Source organism: Musca vetustissima, unplaced genomic scaffold (assembly GCF_032173495.1).
Source record: "Musca vetustissima isolate MV318-11 ecotype Yass unplaced genomic scaffold, APGP_CSIRO_Mvet_v1 utg17462, whole genome shotgun sequence".
In the NCBI taxonomy this organism is placed as follows: domain Eukaryota; kingdom Metazoa; phylum Arthropoda; class Insecta; order Diptera; family Muscidae; genus Musca; species Musca vetustissima.
The window spans coordinates 32,071-53,722 of NW_026873098.1; the positions used below are offsets into that span (position 1 = coordinate 32,071).

General features: G+C 31.8%; 3 protein-coding genes across 3 annotated transcripts; all 3 read right to left on the reverse strand.

Moving 5' to 3' along the window:
- Window positions 1-182: 182 nt before the first annotated feature.
- On the reverse strand, window positions 183-1,956 carry LOC133322714 (probable serine/threonine-protein kinase DDB_G0278535). The gene is made up of 6 exons (XM_061531682.1): window positions 1,873-1,956; window positions 1,639-1,780; window positions 792-1,542; window positions 665-727; window positions 414-609; window positions 183-343 (listed from the first exon to the last, which is right to left on the reverse strand). The coding sequence occupies exons 1-6, from the start codon at window positions 1,954-1,956 to the stop codon at window positions 185-187; spliced, it is 1,395 nt and encodes a 464-aa protein (XP_061387666.1). The 3' UTR covers window positions 183-184.
- A 1,770-nt stretch (window positions 1,957-3,726) lies between these two features.
- Window positions 3,727-8,067, reverse strand: LOC133322691 (sterol O-acyltransferase 1). The gene is made up of 5 exons (XM_061531660.1): window positions 7,978-8,067; window positions 5,298-5,626; window positions 5,044-5,210; window positions 4,822-4,970; window positions 3,727-4,754 (listed from the first exon to the last, which is right to left on the reverse strand). Exons 1-5 carry the CDS (start codon window positions 8,039-8,041, stop codon window positions 3,727-3,729), a joined length of 1,737 nt encoding a protein of 578 aa, XP_061387644.1. The 5' UTR covers window positions 8,042-8,067.
- Window positions 8,068-14,626: 6,559 nt separating this feature from the next.
- Window positions 14,627-20,421, reverse strand: LOC133322703 (protein RER1). The gene is made up of 4 exons (XM_061531671.1): window positions 20,229-20,421; window positions 19,855-20,065; window positions 16,560-16,774; window positions 14,627-14,923 (listed from the first exon to the last, which is right to left on the reverse strand). The coding sequence occupies exons 1-4, from the start codon at window positions 20,304-20,306 to the stop codon at window positions 14,837-14,839; spliced, it is 591 nt and encodes a 196-aa protein (XP_061387655.1). The 5' UTR covers window positions 20,307-20,421; the 3' UTR covers window positions 14,627-14,836.
- Window positions 20,422-21,652: the final 1,231 nt, after the last annotated feature.

A 21,652-nucleotide genomic window follows, 5' to 3' on the forward strand; every position in this document is an offset into this window, starting at 1 on the left:
TGCAAAAAATTTTGTGACACAAAAAGAAGACCTAGCGCATTAAGTAATTCACATTAAAGCTAATTAACTGACTTATTCTCTTCACTTCACTTAAAAGCTACACCACAGAGAGATTCTGTGCTACATTTCAAAATAGGAATGATTTTTTTTTTCTTTTTCAAATATAAAATACACAAAAAAAACTTTAGAACAATTGCTTTACTTTTAAGCATATAAATACAGATATGCCTATGGCTATTGTAGTATACTTAAAATAATATTTTATTTTAGAACGTTTACGTTCGGCCAGGTATTCATCGTAGTCAATGTAAAGAGGGTTTTTAGGTGGGCTAAAACCAGCCAACTGTATTATGGGGAATACAAAATCAATTATATTATTTGAGCATCGTTAATTTGTTGGATATCTTACTTACATATTTTGTTGTCTTCTTAAGCTCTTTTATAGTTCCTTTATAGCTTTTTAATGTGCGTTGTAAAGTTGTGATATTTTCCGTGGTGACCGGTCCCAAAAGATTGTTTTCTAAATGACTTTTAACAAACTTCAGTGTTGAATTGATAATAACCAAGTGTTGCAAATGATTGGCAGTTATCATTAGAATTTCATAAAAGCTGTTAATAAAAACATCTATAATATATTTTCTTAGATGGATAAATTGTATCTTACTTTTCATGGGAAGATTTGCTAACTCGAGCTATTGATTTCTTTGACCAATGATGCAAGTGGAAACTAAAATACACAGACAAAGGAAATGTTACCAAATTGTTTGTTCATACAATTTGTTTATACTTACTCCAAAAGTCCTTTCATAATCTTCATACGATATATTGGAAATTCAATGCCCAATTCCTTAAGCCGCTGATCTTGCATACATAAAAACTCTGACAGAGGTACACGTTCTTTGGCAAAATATTCCAAATAGTTTTCCATGCCGATGGACAAAAGAATTGTATTGATTTCTTGAAAATATTCCGGACATTCAGACTTCAAGAAAATACGTGGTATATAATCACGTAAGGTATTATAGCCCAAAAATTGTGATGGTACCACATAGGTTTCCTTTTGCTTGGGTAATATATCCAATAGATCATAGAAACCATGAAATTGGGCAACTTGTATTGGTGTATAACCCTTCTTGTTGGCAATGGTGTAATTAACACCAGCATCAATAAGAATTTTAACAATATCGGCACGATTATTTTCAATGGCATGGAAAATCGGTGTACAGCCCTGATTGTCCACAGCATCGAAACTAACTTCGTCGATTAGCATTTGTACTATTTTCGTATGGCCATTTTTGCAGGCCAGCATGAAGGGTGTTGTTCCGTATTTATCAGCTACATTGACAATAGCACCGTGCAACAATAGAATCCTTGCCATTTTTTCAATTACCAGTGGATCCCTGCAGTTCGAATCACAACAATTCATAAGCGGTGTTATCGAGTCAACTTGCTTATTGACATCGGCATGTTTATCTTCAATCAAATATTCAACAATATCCAGGAAACCTTCTTTGCAGGAGTGCAGCAGCATAGTAAGACCATCTAAAAGTAGGAATTTGTTATAAGAAGATTTGTGAGTACTATATATTTACATTGGGTTGTAAAAAAGGGGTTCACGCCCATTACGATCTTACTTACATCGAACTGGCTCATCGATATCGAATCTGGTCAGCTCCACTTGTTGCTTAAGTTCCTCCAAATCGCCTTTTATTAATGCTTCATAGAGTTCTTCGTCGCTACTTCTCTGCCAATTGGTTACCGGTTTGGTTTTTTGTATAATCTATAAGGTAAAGTAATGTTAATATGTCCTTGAACTGCTGCTGGGGACTGATATCCTTTTTGTTACATTGTTTTTGTTATTGTATTACTCACATCGTCGCCAAAAGCAAATCCATCATAATAATCATCATCGGAATCAGACTCGGGTGGTCTATATATCACATTATTTCGAGACATTTTCGCGGAAAGCTGAATGCAACCGATTTTTTTTGCAAAAATTGCAAAAACTATTGTTTTGTTTGAATTGAATGTCTATCTTCGAGAGTTGTATCGTTCCTGAACAAAATAGTTCAATGAAACGATTCCGTGAAATGAAGTGTTGGAACTATTCTTAAAACTTTCATTGGTATATTTTTTTTAGAAAATTTAGGGAATATTTTATTTTTTCAACTGAAAAATTTTTATGATTTGATTTAAATTATTGATTTGCAAATTTAATGCATAAAAATCTCAATTAAGAATGGGGGGTCCATTCTCGGGGTCAAATTTTTTTTGATTTAATTCGATTCTACACCAATTCAAAAATATCTCTACAAAATTTCAAGTGAAAAACTCTTTCAAATCTTCAAATATATATTTGCAAAGTTACAATCCTTAACAAGCCTTAGTATTGATTTACCAGCCCATTGAAACTCTTGAAAAATTAAAATCGAGAATGTGTGGGGTTCCCTTAAAAATCCTTGGACTTTTTTTTTAATTTAGAATTCAAAATTTCTCATTCGTTTGAGTCAACTAAACCAGAAATGTAAAAGTACAATTATTTTGGTTATTGTTCTGTTTCCGAATTTGCAAGAATATCCCATTGATCTTGATTGTTTTCAATGAGTCATAATATATCAATATAGTTAATTCACTTTTTGAGTGGCGTGAATTTTTAAAAATATTTTTTAAAAGTCTTAGCGCAGCTGATGTCTTGATTAACTGTCAAAGTGGGTAATTTCTATTTGAATTCGATGTGCAGTGTTGCCAACCATTTGAAATATTATATCGAAAAATTTGACAGATAATCGAGACAAAAACAAAGGTTTTTGTTTTGATACATCACCTTATTATTGCATCATGGTCTAGTCTTAAAGTACGTTTGCATTGTACCGGATTTCTTTAACCCATTGTATACATTTCGAATAAATCCTCATAGGTTAACTCGGTAAAAAGTTCTAATGTAAACCGCGTTTTAGGCGTGGATTTTTTAAAATGTTGTTCTAGATTATTTAGATATATTTATTTGGATGCCTAGTATTACGTTGGAATCAAATCAGCTGGGACTTGCTGTTACCTTTTATAATTGTACCATGAATTGATATATGAATTCCATATTAAGAAGGGTTGCCATTATCGATTTCTCAAATGAGACTACCTTGTATAGTTATACCATGAGCATATCTATAGGATTGGATTTTTTAAATTATTTTCTGCAGCCAAAGGAAATCGTGGAGTTTTTAAACCAAAACATTGAAAAATAGTTCCTTATTTAAAAATATTTTGTTCAAGAACCATCCATAGTTGTGGATTTAATATAATATGGGTATCATTTAAGGTTATAAAAATATTTTCCATTGAGTGGTAATAAAACTGATTTGGGGATATACAAAAAATTTTGCTTGGATTTTTAAAAATATTTGTCCCTCTCCAAACAGGCTATAGACCACAATTTGCCCTTTTGTTATTTCTGTTGTTCAAAAGATATGGGCCTTAGAACCCTGTATAAAACAAGGAAAATCTTTCTATACAGAAATTCCTTTTAAATAGCATGGTCACATTTTCCAGCTGAAGTGGTTGATTAATTAAGATCTTGTTACAGCATTTTTCTTCGTATTTCAAATATTTATTCATATTATTTAATTTTGTACTTAAAATATACTTAACTAAGCAGAACATTCATATTTATTTTCAATATATAATATGTTTGCAATATCACAATTAAGAATTCCACATCGTTCTTTCCACCTATTTCATGTAACAACTCCACAAATGCGATATTAGTATATCAGACCAACTTTCATATGAATCTTTGGGACAATTTATCCTAGTAAAATACTCCATACTATATAGTGAAATCATCATGCAGTTTCCATAGATTAAAGAAAACCATAGCATTATGTTGCCAACATTCTTTGGAGCGAAACGAGTTAGGAAAATCATCAAAACTCCAATAATACCAAAGAACACAAACATGACTGGGAAGAAAACTTGCAAGGCGTATCCCAAGACGTATTCATGAAATAGGGCCGATATTGTAAACACCATTAGTGACGATGCAAACTTGGAGCCTTTAAAGACATACAAATATAAATCCTTGTAGATGTATTCGTAGAGCCAGTCGTGGACAACAACATTCCAATTGCGATAGTATGCCTCATAATTGCTTGCCGTCCACCAGTCACGATAGAACATGCGATCACCAAAACGTAGCAATTCGGCTGTAAAGTTTAGCCATGAATGAAGTATTAGATAGAAACCACACAGATAGATGATAATGCAAGGCATGAGCATGCCGAACAACTTGATGATAACGGATCCGACAGTAACTTCCTCAATGCCGAAATTACCAAAGATCACTTTGATGTGACGTTCATAAATATAACTGTAAAGGAAAGCGATGGCCACAACCTCAAGGAAACGACCAAGAGCAAATTTCCAACGTATAACAGCTGTTCGTGGATAGTTGTCACGATACAATAAAGTTGGAGCGAATAAATAGTAGGAATATTTTTGAAATGGTGGCATAACACTGGCAGTGGATGCTGTACCGTCATTATCCGTTTTCAGTTTGCCTTGCAATACTCGAGCACTTATCGTCCTCACGAATCCATGCATTTTCATTAGCATGCGAATACTTTCCAGCAGCAAGACACAGGCCGATACATATGGAAGATCTAATGTTAGACAGACCTTTGGCGGTAAATATGTAAATATTAATTGACTTGTGATGTACAGTAGAAGACAGGATGATGACCACAGTCTTTGTAAAGTTTCTGAAAACAAAAGCATATTGAGAATTATAATATGAATATTAAATTTAATTTTTTAAGAAATATATACCTTGTTTGGCAAGTTTGGATCTGACATGGGACCAGCCTTTAAGTGCATAATATATGCTGCATACAAACATCTTCTGTACAAGCCATATGGCAAAAACATAATGGATTTTTGCAAAGCTTGCCTTAAATGTTCCCAGACCAAAGTTGACACTGAAAATATAGATGCAATGTATAACGATTAGTATTTGGCAGATTGAGGTATAATTTTAATGTTTGTACTCACCTTCCATTAACGAAATAATCATAGGTGATATTATTTAGCAGAAAGACCAAAAATATTATGTAAAATATATGATATATTGTCTTCATATGATCGACTTCTAAAAGTGCTGTTAAATATGATTCTCTGTTGCGAAAAACTTTTTCGGGTAATGTTCGAAGACTTCGTTTCTTTTTTGTGCGGTCACGTTCATGGCTTTTACTGTCATCACTTTCTGATGAATCATTTGATGTTTGTCTGTCGAGGATGTGTGCAACATTTTCATCAGTTGTTGCATACTGATGTTCATCCCCTGCACCATGACATGTACTTGTATTCGCAGTGGATCTCTCACAAGGTTCATTGGATGTGTTTGATGTTAAATGTACACGATTACTCCAGGTGTTTGATTGTTGTTGCATTTGTGTCTTTGCAAAATTACGAAATTCATGGGCTTGCAACTCTTGCTGTCGTAGTTCTTGCATGACCTCATCTATCATGCCGGACATACGTTTTTGAACGTCACGCAACATATTTGCCTGAAAAGCCTCTAACTTATGGCGCACAAAGTGTAATTCCATATTTTGTGTTGTTAAGTCAGTGTTTTCTGCAAACAAAAGGAACAAAGAAGATTCATCATTTATCTATATTCAAGAATACGTATGTAGATATGTACATATCTAATTCGTTTGTATATTTTATATAAACTGTATGCACATACCAAGAGTGACGGTATTTTTTGTGTTTGAAAATTTCGCAACCATCAATTATCGATATCGGTCTGTTTTTTAGTTTAGTCCCATTATTCGGTATTTTGGGGATATTGGACACGTTTTGTATCCCAATTGGGTTTAATTTGGTTCTCAGTTGGGTGTCAAATCTGCATACCAAAAATGTACTTTGGCGTAAAAAGTTAGGTCCAGCCAAATTTGACGACCTTTTTATTTGTTATTAGGTTTAATTGTTTTGAAATCCGACATATAATTTGACATATAACATTAAGGAATGATGGAAAACATCCTCACAGAAATTAACGAATTTTGTTCGTTCTATCCGTCTCAAAGTCGTTTTACATGGGTTATGTTTATTATTGTTAATACCTTAAGTTCGCATGCCCTTATTTCTTCACAGGACAGAAAATAGTGACGATTTTAAAATCACCCCCATGAAATCACACTATAAACATAATTATTTTTAATTAACGTTTAATTCAAAATAAATTCTAATCATGTTAGTCGGTTGAGACCGTTGCATTAAAAATTAATATAGGAGAAGAAAATGATAAGAAAAGAATATCATAAAGTAATTATTTTCGAATTTATTCAGGTGAGCGTAAATTTGATGTACATTTTTGATGTACATTCAAAAAGTTAGGTTCTTAATAAAATTTGATAATTACAAAAAAACGTGGTAGGAAATCGGCCAGTTAGGTATAGTGAAAACGTAATTGAAATCAAATATATTTAAATATTTTTAGAACATCACTTGATAGTTGTTTTATAATAAATATTGCTTACTAATCTTTTTTTACACAATTAACTGATAAACTATCGCTGACAATAAAGCAAAGGCAACCGGTGGGTATATAGTCGTAATGATTGATAGTTTACCGATTTGCCATTTAATATGGATTTTGCAAAAGATTATAAAAGATTAGGAACATTCAACAAGAAAAACATTCTAATATGACACTTATCAATCATAGGGTATATAAAACAAAAGAATGCAAAAAAAAAATAATATTTCTTGCTGAAATTCCATTTCCGGAGATATGGGCTTTCGGACCCTTATATTTTCTCTTCGTTTTTAAAATTCACTGTGGTATCAATTTAAAATGGTTACGTTAAGTGATTACAAAAATCCAATTTCCCTCTATTTTAATGTTAAAGGTTAAATACATTTATCAAAAACCAATTGTATTGGGACACAATGTTTATACAGAGGAGATTCTCTCCATAGCTGAAAATCCCAGACCGGCCATCCACAAGTAATTTTTTCTAATTAAAATGAGTTTCCGTTACGTAGCCGGAGTTGCCATCTGCCATTGAAGAAAGTCCGGACACCCAGAAATACTTCTAATTAAAATACTTACTTATTTTAATTAGAAGTATATAATCAGGAAGTATGTACTATTTTGAGAATATAATTACATTTTTGCAACTTACATTTCCTTCGCTTTTAATTGGTACCCACTTTGTTTTTAAGGGTTTTAATAGGGTCGGAATTTTGGATACTTATATTTCAAGAAATATGGAGTTCATTTGTAAGAAAATTACATTTTAGTAATCCGAAACGCTTTAAAATATAATAGAAAATATAAGTTTCCAAGAGGAATTTAAGAGGCCCGAAGCACTTCAAAGTGATTACCTTTATAAATTTTAAAAATCATGAGAAAATATAAGGTTCAAGCGGGACTTGAGAGTCCCATATCTTCGAAAATACGGAAATATCTTCCGCAAGTAATAATTTATACCGTTGTAATCAGGGCCTCAAGGATGGACCCGAAACTAGACTTGTTCCCAGTTCTCAGCATTCACAGAGAATTTTTAAATAAACCACAGTTGAAGGTGTTAGAATATCAATTTCGTAATTAGATGTAATCGATTGATGGAAGCATGGCTTGACAGCATAAAACAGATGAAAAGTGAATAGCGGATTTCCTTAGAAAACACGAGTACTTTTTTCTGTTTTGATTTCAACAGAGATTGAATCATACACACGTATGTATGTATCCATTTAAGGGTAATAAACCTTCTTAGTTCGCTCAAATTCTATATCACAAAAAAGTCAAAAATATTTTAAAAATCGAAACGATTTTAGTATAACATTGTTTGAAATGCCATGATCTTCATTTACACACAACACTTCGTTTCATCTAATATAATGCTGTTTTCGTTTTTACTACACCTTTTCCCATTTTTTATTACACTTTTCCTTTCATCAAATACTTCTACTTACCGTTTTGTACCTTTTTGTCAGGAGAGTTGATCTTTCGATCGGATTTTATTAATTTTTCTACCATCTTTTATTGAGGGATTTATAACCCTTAACGGAAAATGTGATATATATTATTAAATCCCTCTGTTCTAATTTGTATTTAAAACACAGAATTTCAATATTTCTTTAATTTATAGTTAAACCACTCTCTACCGAATATCATTCCAAAATGATTATGTTCGCTTGTTGTATGGTGCAAGATAGCTATTGTTCTCTGTGCCCCCCACACACTAGCACTCACACACACATTGTTTCACTCAATAACTGTTTGAGAGTACAACAAAAGAGTAGTATATTGTATCTTGGGGAGAATGTGTAATTTGCCTGAAAATGTGGAGTATACACTTATGGAGACGAGAGAATGTTCTCATAGTGATCTTCATTTTTGAAAACCGAATATTTAATAGAGGTATGTATATGTTTTGGTTTTATATAGAGAAATAGTTAAAGTTGTTGTCTATTGGTCCAAGACTCACATTTAAATATGCCCATTTATATATCTAGTTTAGCTGATTTGCTTTAGCATTGGAGGTTCATCAGTGTATTATAACTTGAAGTCCATGTATTGACTGTAGTTATGGAGCGATCGTCTATAAATTTGGATTAAGAATCGGAATCTGGCCAACGAAGATATTTATATGATTTTGATGATGGGCTAATATTCAAATGGGATGAACAAAATAAATTGAAAAAAATTTAATATATATTTTTTTTGATGATTATCGGCTCAGATGATAAAATTTACTAGTATGAAAAATTACAAGACATTGTTAGATATAATTACACTTAGGTGCTTAGGCGGGTATTTAGCTACGCAAAATTTGGTGACCAATGATTTTATTTGGTTGGATGTAATAAAAGTTCTTTCCTGTAAAATTTATAGAAAATGGAAACCAATGTAATATATGAATCGTTTAACAAGTACGTAAAAACAGGGGTCTATATTGCATTTTCTTAGAATAAGGTTGTCATGCTCCATGAACCCAGTCACTTCAATTGGAATACGCGATTAGGCCAATCAAAAAAAAAAAACTTAAAATGAGGTGGGAGCCTATGTCAAAATATATAACTAGGACCATCAAACAATCAAAATAGGACAAGACCTTTATACGGTGCTGGGTCAAAATTAGAACATATATTGAAAAATTTTATGTTGGATAGTATAAGAATGAAAAAAATGTATGTTTATTTGTTGACAAAATATTTCCGTTTGAATATGACCATGGAATTATTCTATATCATTTTTATATCACTACATTCAAATCTCTTAAAAAATGTACTAATCTATAATGTTTCTAGATGTATTATTCGGTTCAAAATACCATATATTTACGTTTGATTACAGCAATCTCTCATTAAAAAATCATCAGAAAACCCCTTATCTCTTGTTATCGTAATAGTTTCAATATATGCGAGAGTGATACGATTTCAATATTTTACTCAATATTATAGTTTTAAGTACAATTATTTGAGTACACATTTTCATACCAATTGTAACTCTCATTTCAAAACTATACATGTGAAATAAACAGCTCCTGGTTCAAAGTACACATTTGGTTTTCGAGTGCATCCACATTGGTGACAATAGTTCTAAGTTAATCATATTTGAGTACAATTCAATTAATCTCCCTCCTCGCTATTGCAAAATTTGTTTTTTTTTAAGTTTAAAATCCCATTATGTGTTGTTAGATCCATTACGACGTTGTTGTTGTCTCGTGAATTTAAACGAGCGGCAAGTAAAGTCAATGCGTACTCATCGGGTACATTGCTTATCACTGTTACAGTCACTAACAACCATGCTTCAAGTACTTGTGCACTCGGTAGGCCTTTAGTAATAATTGCACGATGAATGACTGATAATCCCGTCTGGTGGCAAATTATTAATCGCAAAATGTTTTGGTCTGTATTACAAATATCCCAGTGATAAACGATGTACTGCAGTTGACTCTGGCTTAGTGTAATTCATTTTAAAAGGAATTTTACATTAATTCATGCAAATTCTTTTAGATAATATGTTTCCATATACTAATGTGTATATCAATAAAAAATAAGGAACATTAGAGTACTAACTAAAATGGACTCGACATATTTGGGTAATACGGCCGTGCAAAACCTCTCTCTATAGTGGGGAATATGAATATTTTTGTACGCCTCGTTGGAAATTAAGTAACATTGTTATAATTTCTAAAATATATTTACAGTTATCCGGAATATACTGTAAATTTATGATTGTGAACTCACAGGTGCGCAATTATATATCGGTAATAAAATTCACGATACGTTCGATTGTACTCAATCGTTTATAACCTGTCCATATGGCACAGAAGTTAAGTTCGCGTACAACGTTCAACCACGTTCCTATAGGATATGTGAGTCATTGTGTGGGCCTATACAAAAATTTTAGCATACCCATGATACAATAATACAAGGAGGGCAGGTAAATATGCAACAAGTGTTTGTGTGACATTTTTTCAACACAAAATCCGAAAAATGAATAAAAGGTTATGTAGGGAACACCATAAAATGTTTGTTTCATCCATAACAAAGTAATTACTTCCAGACGCACGTGTTAAAAACTTTATTTTCATTTCAATTAATGTGGAATATATTTCAAATTATTTTAAATTTATTTGACATTGTATTCAAAACAATACACACACATACACAAAATACGTATTTTGATTTGATTGAACAAGCCACCTTGAGAAAAAATTGTAATCAGTTGGTAGCTGTGCCCTACCTTGTAATAATTATACCATGAGCATACCTAGATAACATTTTGTGGGCATATCTAGAATATGAAAGAAAAGAAAATGAGGATCACATAGGAAAATCAAGAATAAAATTTATATTTTAGAAGAAAATAGTCTATGAACTGAGATCCGTACTAAAAATATGGTAAAACTATTTTGTTTTTGCAAAATAGTCAGGCTGAATCCCAGTTTGTTTAAAAAAAAACTTATATTTATTAGTGGGGGATTGTTGCTTTTATAAAAACAACAAACTGACTATTTTGCAAAAACGAAATCATTTTACCATATACCATATCTCAAATATCTCTCAGGCTATTAATGTTATGATAGGTCCTCGAACATTTATTTTGATATATTCAATTGATATATTTTGGTAGTGAGATTTGAAAGCCAATGAGTATACAAAATACCAAATTACAGCCAATTTGATTAAAAAAAATCTCCATATTGGGGATATCATATTATGGGCTCTAGTGGGTCAATATTAAAAACTTTTAGGAAAAGTGCTAATCAAAATTACAGCCACGTTGGTTGGTGTCTGGCTGGAAAACTAAATAAAAAATCCTCGAAATACCGAGTACCGTGGGGAGTACCGTTATATGGGGGTTACACAGAAACTTGGGTTACTATTAATAATTTTAGGTGCAAAGATGTGCTATACCACGACAACCTAAAATGCCAAGTTACAGACAATTTGTTAGGAAAACGTGTTCAAAATCCCCAAAATACCGAATATTGAGGGGTATCGTTATATGGGGGCTATTCAAAAATGTGGAACGATATATGCCATTTGCAATACCAAACATCGTAGGAGTACTAGCAATATCAGAGCTCTATCTTAATTATTGCGATCTCTATCGTGATTACAACAGACACATGTGTAAATCGACATAGAATTTTATTCTGATCAAAAATATATATACTGTGTGGGGTATCTGGTAAATATTTCGTGGTGTTGCAAAAGGAATGAATGTCCTTTATATTTGTAAAGATTTTGTGGATAGCTGATCTTCGGTCTGTGCTTTATGACATTTACCAATGGATAGATTTTACCACTAGCTAGTGTAGTATATAAGATAAAATGTAACGGGGACAAAACCAACTTATGCCAAAAGGTGTATGTTGGTACAACAAAAACCAAACTAAAGACAAGACTTTCTGGACATAAGTCGGATCAAAATGCAGACAAGCCATTAGAACAAAAGACGGCTCTTGCAGCACATTGCACAATGACGGGGCATACGCCAAATTTCAAAGACGTTGATATTTTGACACAGGAAAACAATTATAAACGACGATTTACTTTAGAAATGCTTAATATAATAAATGTGCCGCAAGAGAAGAGAATGAATTACAAGACTGACACGGACCACTGTGCACATATGTATAGAAATTTAGTTCATAAGCACAGACGAATTAAAGTTTAGTTTAGCATAGACGGTGTAACAAACCTGTAGCTTCTCTCATAACGTAATATTTGTGTTATATTATTCTGTGAAAACCTTATTAAATAATTGTATCTTTTAGTATTTCCCTGAAGATGACTGTCGAAGACAGTCGAAATATTGGAGAATAAAAAAAAAAAAAAAAATAAAAAAGCAGAAAACAAAATACTGAATTTTATTTAACCTTAAGCCGAAACAAATCCAAACAAGAAAAACTAGCTAATTTTGCAGACATATGTCTTAGGAAGTTCGGGAGAGACAGATCCTCAAATATAACTGTGAGGATCGAACCCAAAGACGAAATTAATTCGATAAATTACTTCTGGGAGTTATCGGTACCACACGCCAAGGAAAAGGTGCGAACATCGGAAAACACCTACTTCAACGGCAGAAAAATATTAAGTAATACATTTGTCAGAGCTTTCTATAGTAGTGGCAACTATTTCTGAGAAGAAGAATAGAGTATTAATTCGATTTCTTCTTTATGATCAATAGTTATCCACGTCTCCGCATAAATTACAGTATTCGTCGACATCTTCATCGCATTTCCAACTACTTCTATGGTTTTCGTGTCCTGCCTCCTTGATGAAAATTGCCTATGCAGTTTAAGTTTGGAACAATTTCGTCAGCTAATTACTTCCTTTGTTCACACTGTGTTTGATAGTCATCCCACAAGTTATAATCGGTGCTCAAAATATGTTGAAACAAATGAACCATCCGAAACATAACTGGCCCGACACTACCCTGATTTCTCTGGACAGCTGACATTATTTACCTTTGGTGTGTGTATTGGGATAGTTAGTGGTCGGAATTACCCCAAGATCCTCACAAGACAGATGTTAAACATGTGCGAATATCCACACGATCATCACTCCAGCTAGAGGAACTTCGCTTAATAACGGTAATCTTTTCAATAGTTGGCGTACCAGTATCATCAATCCGCCCATAGATGGGCCACCTCCGTTGGAGGTATCCATATTTTGTACGATTACAAAAATAATTATTAAAATTGGCATACATGGACATCGCCCATGTGATTTCTAGTAAAATTAATATTTCAGTTATAGAAGAATTTGTGTTTTTATAGAACTTAATATTTTTCTATTAAATAAAAAAATGTCTTTATCCATTTTCACCGTTTTAAATTCACACAAATTTGTGTGAAATTTAAATAAGGTCCTTGCGTATTTGGGTAATACCAAACCCTATACAGGTGAGGTTTTTAGGATATATTGGAATAAATAAGATTGGCTATGCGTAGATTGCAACGAGTAAAAAATAAAAATATTAATATTAAAATTTCGTTGCACCGAAAACAAGAACGGGTTTTAATAGATCAATATATAAAATACAAATTATATTATAAAAGATGTGTTAATATTTTACAGTTAATTTAAGTGTGTTAAATTGTTAGAAAATTAAAACAAACTGAAACTGACAGTAATTCTAATAATGAAAACATCATGCAAAATTAAATAAAAAATAATATTGACATATACACGCTACAGTCAAATAATAAAACTACGAAAATGTACTATTCATAATTTTTTATTTATTTAGTTTCTTTAGTTTGATTTTTCAATTATTTCATTTTTTGTTGTTTTAAATTTATAGTACAAAGGTGGAAATAAAGAAATAAGAACATAACAAGAATAAATTTAAAGGAAACTAAAAAAAGTCAAAACAGACAAAGATAAATATCTTCGGTTTAAATATGTAGAGAAGAGATTTATAAGAATATATTTAAAATAAACTTAATGAAGGTAAGGCAAAGCAAATAAAAATAAAACTATGGTTTAGTTTTAATAACAAAATTAATTACATTTTCTGTTTAATTATTACTCACTAAAGAAAACAAGGAAAATTGAAAAAAATAAAGGCATTCGTTATACGTTCGTTAAACTAGACCATTTGTTGGTTGGTTTTTTGTTTTAGAATCATTATAGACTACGTTTGCATTAACATAAGAATACGCGTTTCCCAAAAACATGTTACGATTCCAGTTTCAATAAAAATACATAAGTTATTTTATATTTAAAATTATTTGCACATGACACTGCAACGACAGGTGTTTTGGCGTCTCTCGATAAAATAATAGAAACACAAAAAGCAACAACAATAATATACTAAATAATTTACAAAAACACACTCAAATTATAAGCTAATTGAAAATTTGAGAATAAGTTCTAATTAAATAAATGAAACACAAGATATTTGGATTCCTTCTTTTTTCATTTTTTTTCTTAGTTTTGTTTCTGTCATCAAAAGATGTTGATAGGACGATGACACAATGGTATAACACAAGATATTTTATATACACATGGCCATTTGTATTTCAAGGTAGATCGTTTCTGATGTTACGTTTCGGAAAAAAAGAATTGTGGAATATGGGATTTTTTTGTTTGTTTGATTTTGTATAGAGAATTTATTGTTGTTTCATTCATCAATCATTATAATTTGCGGTGGTTTTGCTACTACATTAGTTGTGGTTGCTGATGCGGCTGTTACCCCCGATAACAATGATGATGGTATTAGGGTAGATGCTATTGTTGTTTCGGCTGTAGTTGCTTTTTCTTCACTTCGACTGTCGTTTGTTGTAGGCAATGTCTGTGCGGCTAATTGTCACTTTGATGAATCCGTTTGCTCACCAACGCGTTGATAACGAGGCTTATTGCGTGTAAAAGGCAAATACTTGTATTTTATCATATGCTGGAAGGCGGAAAAAATAAAAATAAATATTATTTATCAGTTTGACCTAAAGCATGGTTATTTTGCATATGTAATATTGTGAAAAATAATAAATTAATGTTACATCATATCGTATTAACCCATTAGTGAATGAAGGAGAAATAAATCTGAACTGAATTAAATGAAAAACACGTAATTCATTAGGAAAATATATACATCACTTACATAAAATAGGAATAAATTATATATTGGAATTTGACACAAGTCATTAAATACCCCATTCGGAAATCTATGTAAAATTTCGTATTAATAGGTCAAACGTGGAGACTATAATCCACAATTTGAATGACAACGGACGAGAGTATATATGAGAGCTATATTTTAATCTTAACCGAATTGATTTTGGTGGCGGGATGTGATTTTCTCTTAAATCAACACACCTTTCTCCAAATCTATCGATTTTCCGACGTATTGAACTATCAAAACACAGCTACCACAAAAATCCGAACCAACACACTTAGGTTTGAAATTATTGCCGAGGAGTGATTTCATTTCGCCTTTATTTGATGAAGTATGAATGGTTTCCTCAGTATTTTTTTTTTATCAGATATTGATAGTCAGCTCCTAATATCGACTGAAATACTCTCTAAGAAGCAATATATGTTTTTCTCTGGGGAAACTGATAAATCTATACATTCCTCAACAATTATTTCACAAAGCCATCATGGTTATGTCTCTCATCAGATAACATATTAGGTTGGGGAAAAAAGAAATCCATTATTATTATTTTTTGTGTAAATGGTTTAAAACAGTTATGTTCGATTTTTAGCTCCTGGGCGATGTTACGACTGCTAACATGCCGGTCAACTTCGATCATTTCTCCGATTTTATCGACATTTTGGACGACCGGCCTACCTGTGCGAGGTGCGTCTTTAACATCAAAAATTCCTGAACGGAATCGACGAAACCAAAATTGCACATAGTTGGCTGTTACCGTATCGGAACCATAAACACCATTCAAAATTTTAGCCGCTTGGCTTGCATTTTTGCCTTTGTCAAGGAAAAAACTGTAAAACTGTAAAATGTACCGAATTTTCTCTTTGTTCACTTCCATTTTCAACACCCCCTTCCAACGATCATAAATGTGAAATTGTTTGAGCGATAGTTTACGAGAAATCTATCAGTAAAATAAATCTATCATATTCCGAGAAAATAATGGATTTCTTTTTCCCCAACTTAATATTTGAAAAGTTAATTAGTCAAAACATCATTCAAAAAAATTAAAAGAACATGCGATTCTTAGAAAAATTACTTTCCAGAAATGAAGTCAACCTTGGTATACAAATTTTCATATTTCTTAAAGATCTCCCAAAAGAAAAAAATCAACAAGACATAAAAAAGACTTTGTGCTTCGTAAAACTCTCATAACTACATTCTAGGAATTTCACAATAAAATTCTGAAAACTACATCCAAAGAATTTCACAATTAAGGTGAAATATGTTGACGCCAATTTAAAGAATAAACATATCGCATGACCCGATTGAGCAATAAACACAATTTACGCAAAACATACCCTTATTTATATTAAAATAATTTTAAATAACAACTATCCCCCATATTTAGGAATTCAAAATAATGCATTTCGTATATTCTTACCTTAATTTGTCGTTTCATTGTTATGCAGAATAACGTTATGAAGTACATGACCAGTATGGGCCAAAATACGGGTATATTGAAACAATCAAAGAATGTACAGATTATCGCTATTGTTGTACTTTTTGTAATGCTTAGCCAGAATTTGAATTCGGGCAGGCGTCGTATAAACGGCCGAAATTCTTCATTACTGCGTGTTGGCAAATTTGGACCATCGTCTGTAAAACAAAAGAAAAAAATATATATTTTATTATAAAAGAATATTGAAAATAAAAAAAAAAACATAATTGTTTGTGCAAAATTAAATGGGTCTAATTACACCCTAGGTTTCATCAATTTAGTATTTAAATTATCTAAAAGAAACAAAATGACATATTTCACTTTCCCACGATTCTAATGTTGCCTAGCCATCATTTTCTCTCTTCCATCTAACTATAAAACAAAGTATCATATTATTCTTTCAGCTTAGCTGTATTGATTTTCTAATAAGGCTTACAACAAGTAGTGAGCGCAATAAGATTATAAATTATTAGTCGCATTTGAAAGAAAAAATATTTACTTGTTATTTGTTTTGATTTTGTGTTTCTTCCTCCAACAAACAAATAAGGCGAAAATCAATATTCGCTTACATTTTGCCCAATGTCGAACTAACTGGCAATGACAACACACAGGCCTTTCATTCTCATATTTGTATGAATTTCAAACCATGTTATTATGATGTACATTTACATTTTACTATTTATGCATAATATATTTAGGTCATTTTTATGCAAGTGAAAATAAAAATTATTGGCATTTTTTAACGAATTGCCTTTAAAGACTTTAGTACTATATGTTTAATATAGTAGTATAGTATATATAATAGTTACTATGTTTTATAGCTTTACTTTACTCGATATCACTACCAGATAGGTATAACCACAGCTTTTAGTTGTTGTTTTTTTATTTTTCGATAAAAAAAAAATATGTATTTTTAAAGGAAGAACTGCGACTTTAGTTGAATGTAATCTTGGCGATTCAGCCATTTGTTAGCCAAATTCAGGATATTTGGGGGAGAATACTATGTATCGTATACGAAAATTATATAGGACTGTTTTCCTATATTATTTTCCGTCAAAACAAATTGACTTCAGGTAGCACCTTTTCCCAAGGTACGTTGTAAAGAAGAAAAGTTATAAAAGAAAACATGTGAAGAAAGAGGAGAGTTTTAGGTTGGGAACACGGGGTCTATCTCGGAAAATGTTTAGAGTGTCTATGTTATATCTTCCAAACTTTTGATGCATTTTTTCGGTCATCGAAACACTAACCTCACATAGACGTCAGTATTCCACTTCATTAATTTTCCAATTTGAACAGAGAGATATGATCCTTCAGGGACCTGTGCTGAACCCTACAGTAATATTTAACTTTCTCCAACCCAAAGAAATCAATTTTCTACTTCGATATAGTTTGTATATAGATTCTTTCAAATGTAAAATATTCTTCACAGATAATTATCGCCACAAAATTATGCCATCTGAAAAACCCAATCAGTTTGCTAGATCTTATATATTCACAACATTACCGTCAGTCTACGATTCTCTGTTAGGTATTTCTATTGTAAAATTATCAAAGTCGATGTCCATCAGGGCCTGGACATTTAAATGGTTTTAAACTACGTGGATTTTTAGAGACTTCCGAACTTTGTAAGAAGATCATATATATTCGATCTATCTTTGATAGTACATAAGGATGTGGATCTGTAATCTGATAAGTAGTATATGAATATATAAATGGCAAAAAATTGCAACACATTCTGCAATTTCGGAGTTTTTCCAAAATTCTTGGTTACTGGATTTAAAATTATCCTTAACACTAGAAAGACTGGAATTTTGTATATACCTATATTGCCTAAAATCGGTCAAAATGTCCTCATTCTGCAAGAATTTTTATTGTGTAAAGAAATTTTGTTTAACTTATTTTTTACATTATTTACAATCATACAAAACGTTTTTATTATTTGTTTTCGGTGAGAGTGCTCTCGAGTTTCCTTTTTTGAAAATAGCGCGGACAAAATGTTCGAAAAAGAGTAAGTGTTTACTCGAAGAGTTAAAGCGACTGGAAATATAAAATTTAATTTTCCCGATTTGTGTGTTCGTTTGTGTTTCTAGAGTAGCAAACCGTTCTCGATGTTGTTGTACTAATCTGGTCATATAAGAAATTTACTTTATACAATAATAAAAGCAGTTTGATTATTTAATATTTCACAAGAGGTCAAAATCACAGATTTTAGGCAATATAGATATAACACATGTGAATATGGGAAATGAAAGAGGGGGAAGCAGCTACTATGATTAATAAACGTAGTTCTATGTGGTATAAAAGTCACCAAATTTTAAAAAGCTGCGTCATAATATACACAATTGTTTTTGTACGGCCAAAATGACCGCCTTTGGCAATCTAGTGTTAATCTTGTTAAGGTAAATATTTTACAATCATCGAATATTTACCATAGTTTATAGAGGAGCCAGATTTTTTATATATTTATACAGTCGGAATGAGTTCGAAATACCAGCTCACCGTATGTTTGGTATTTCAAATGGGTCCACGTTTCTGTGCAGCGTCACTTACGGTTTATACACCGCATAGCTAAAAGGGGTGTATTCTGGGTTCTTGGCAGAAAATGTTCAAAAATAGTCTTTGTTTTCACAAAGCGTCCAGATAAATCCCGATTTTGGATAATAAAAAATATGGCGAATTTTTGTTTTGTTGATTTTGCAACTAATGTGGTATTTTAATAAAATACCTACTGGTAGACTATTCTGACTAATTTTATGTATTTTGAATGCAAATTTTCTGGGGGACAGTATAAAAAATTACTCCGATGGTAAGTTACTTTTTATTACTGAATGAATCAAACGCATAATGCCCGTACATCACCATTGATCTACAACCGCATTCTTTTAAATCTGAATATCTGTATAAATACAAATAAGAGTGATATATACTTAATAAATAAATATTACAATAAATATGCTAAACAAATATTTTAATAAATTACGTACGAACTCATTTGCCTGATTTTCTCAACATTTCTTGTTCTAGTTGTAGGATAAACGGTTCTTGTGGTTAATACATTTTTAAAAAATTCAAACTCAACTTGTTACGTTTAATTGTGGCTAATAAAAACAATTGATTGATTTGATAAACAAACACTATAGTATGCCAAATCAGCTAAAATTGAACGCTAATTTCCGAATGTTTGTCATAAATCTTAGTCGCCGAATAATATTGAATAAAAAATTACGATAGCACTCACCATCATTGGCATATGGATCGAATTCCGGATCGATTTTTGGCGTTAAAAATGCTATAAACAAATTTAAATGAAAAATGCCCAAAGCATAGCAGATAATGTACCAGCCCTGGTTTAAAAATATGCGCAACAGGAATATTAAAACTAGTGCACCCGCTGCACTCCAACGCAGTTTTGTATGTGGTGTGGATCGATCCAAGGCAGATTGATAGATCTGTAAGAGAAATGAATTATTATTAAAAAAATTAAAGAAAAGCAACAACAATTGGCCATCAAAACATATTGACAATTTGGTCATGAGTCAATCAATGGGAACCTTGGATACCACCATGTTTGATAGACCAATTTACATGTTTTTTTGGACAAGAGGGACTTACTTGTGATAAACGTTGAAAGAACTTTCTCACACCGCCACTGGATGACGTTGACGCACTCGTCGTATCTTCATTCATCATATTCCTCCTTGTGGATAATGATTACTTTTGTTTGCTTATGGTGTTGTTGTTGTTATATTGCTACTTGTATTAAACCTAATTACTAGCCTCCTCTACTTCTTCTTGTCGTCGTCGTCTTGTGGCTAAATCCAAAAAATAAGAAGAAAACTTAAGTCAGCATATTTTACAACACTAATATGGATTTCTGAATATCTTTTCGAGGAACAATAGCCGTAGTAATGTTTATGAAAATTATTTAACAGAAAATTTTATGAAATCGGCCTGGCCGTAGTACAAATGTTGGAAATTACAGACGAAAAAGAATGAAAACACGTCATGTCAATTTATTCTCTTTCTCATTGAAATTCGTTAAACACCACACTCTCTCATCTGAGTGTCGTCTGACAGACTTTTTTAATGAAGGAAAATGTCTGAGACCTGCTCGCGTGCTTCCACTTTTACTTGTTATGATCTGTGTTCTAGACTCGGAACCAGCACAGTCACGGCTGGATCTTGACTAAATATATATATTTTTTGTAATTGACCTTTTAACTCAATTTAAATGTAGAGATAGCATTTGTAGGCAAAATAAAACTGGACCGAACGACCGACCGCCGTGAGATAATGACAGAACAGAACACAACACAGGCCCTTTTTCAGAATTTCATATATGGAAGTTAGATTTAATCATATTCCAACACTTTTTAATGCTTTAAAATAACAGCTTTAAGATGCTTACACTTCTTCTACAATTTGCACATGATATATGTTTAAAAAAAGGAATAATTTTCTCTGTTAAAAAGAAAATTTTATTAAATTATTTCCACTGACATTCGCTATTTTCTTTTGATTTCTTTTCCAATTATGTCTCTCAACCCACCACCACGTCACGTTTAGGGATGCGAAAGCTGATTTTGAACGCACAAAAGGGACCATAGAGAAGTGCAATCGATTATTTTCTCTACTCGATTGTAATACTGGGGTATGTTCAGTGTGTGTGTGCTTGTTATTGCCAGACTTTGACAGCTACTATCTGATTTTTCTAATTCAATGCAAATATTATAATATAATAATGAATAAATACTAGATATAAAAATCAAAAAAAAAAAAAATATATATATATATATATATATAGAGAAACAAAAAAGCAATACAATAAATAATATATTTCCCTGGATACTTTAACCAAAATACGTTGTTTGAGCTTGTTCAGTTAAGCATCACATGTCATACGGAAGTAATAAGATTGAACGACGTTCATACTATTTTATGAACCACTGCTTTTGGGTCGTAATTTAGGGGATATAGGGGAGAGGGTGGCACATTTGGACAGCGCTCATTAAATTTTGGTTTAAAATTCTTCCGCA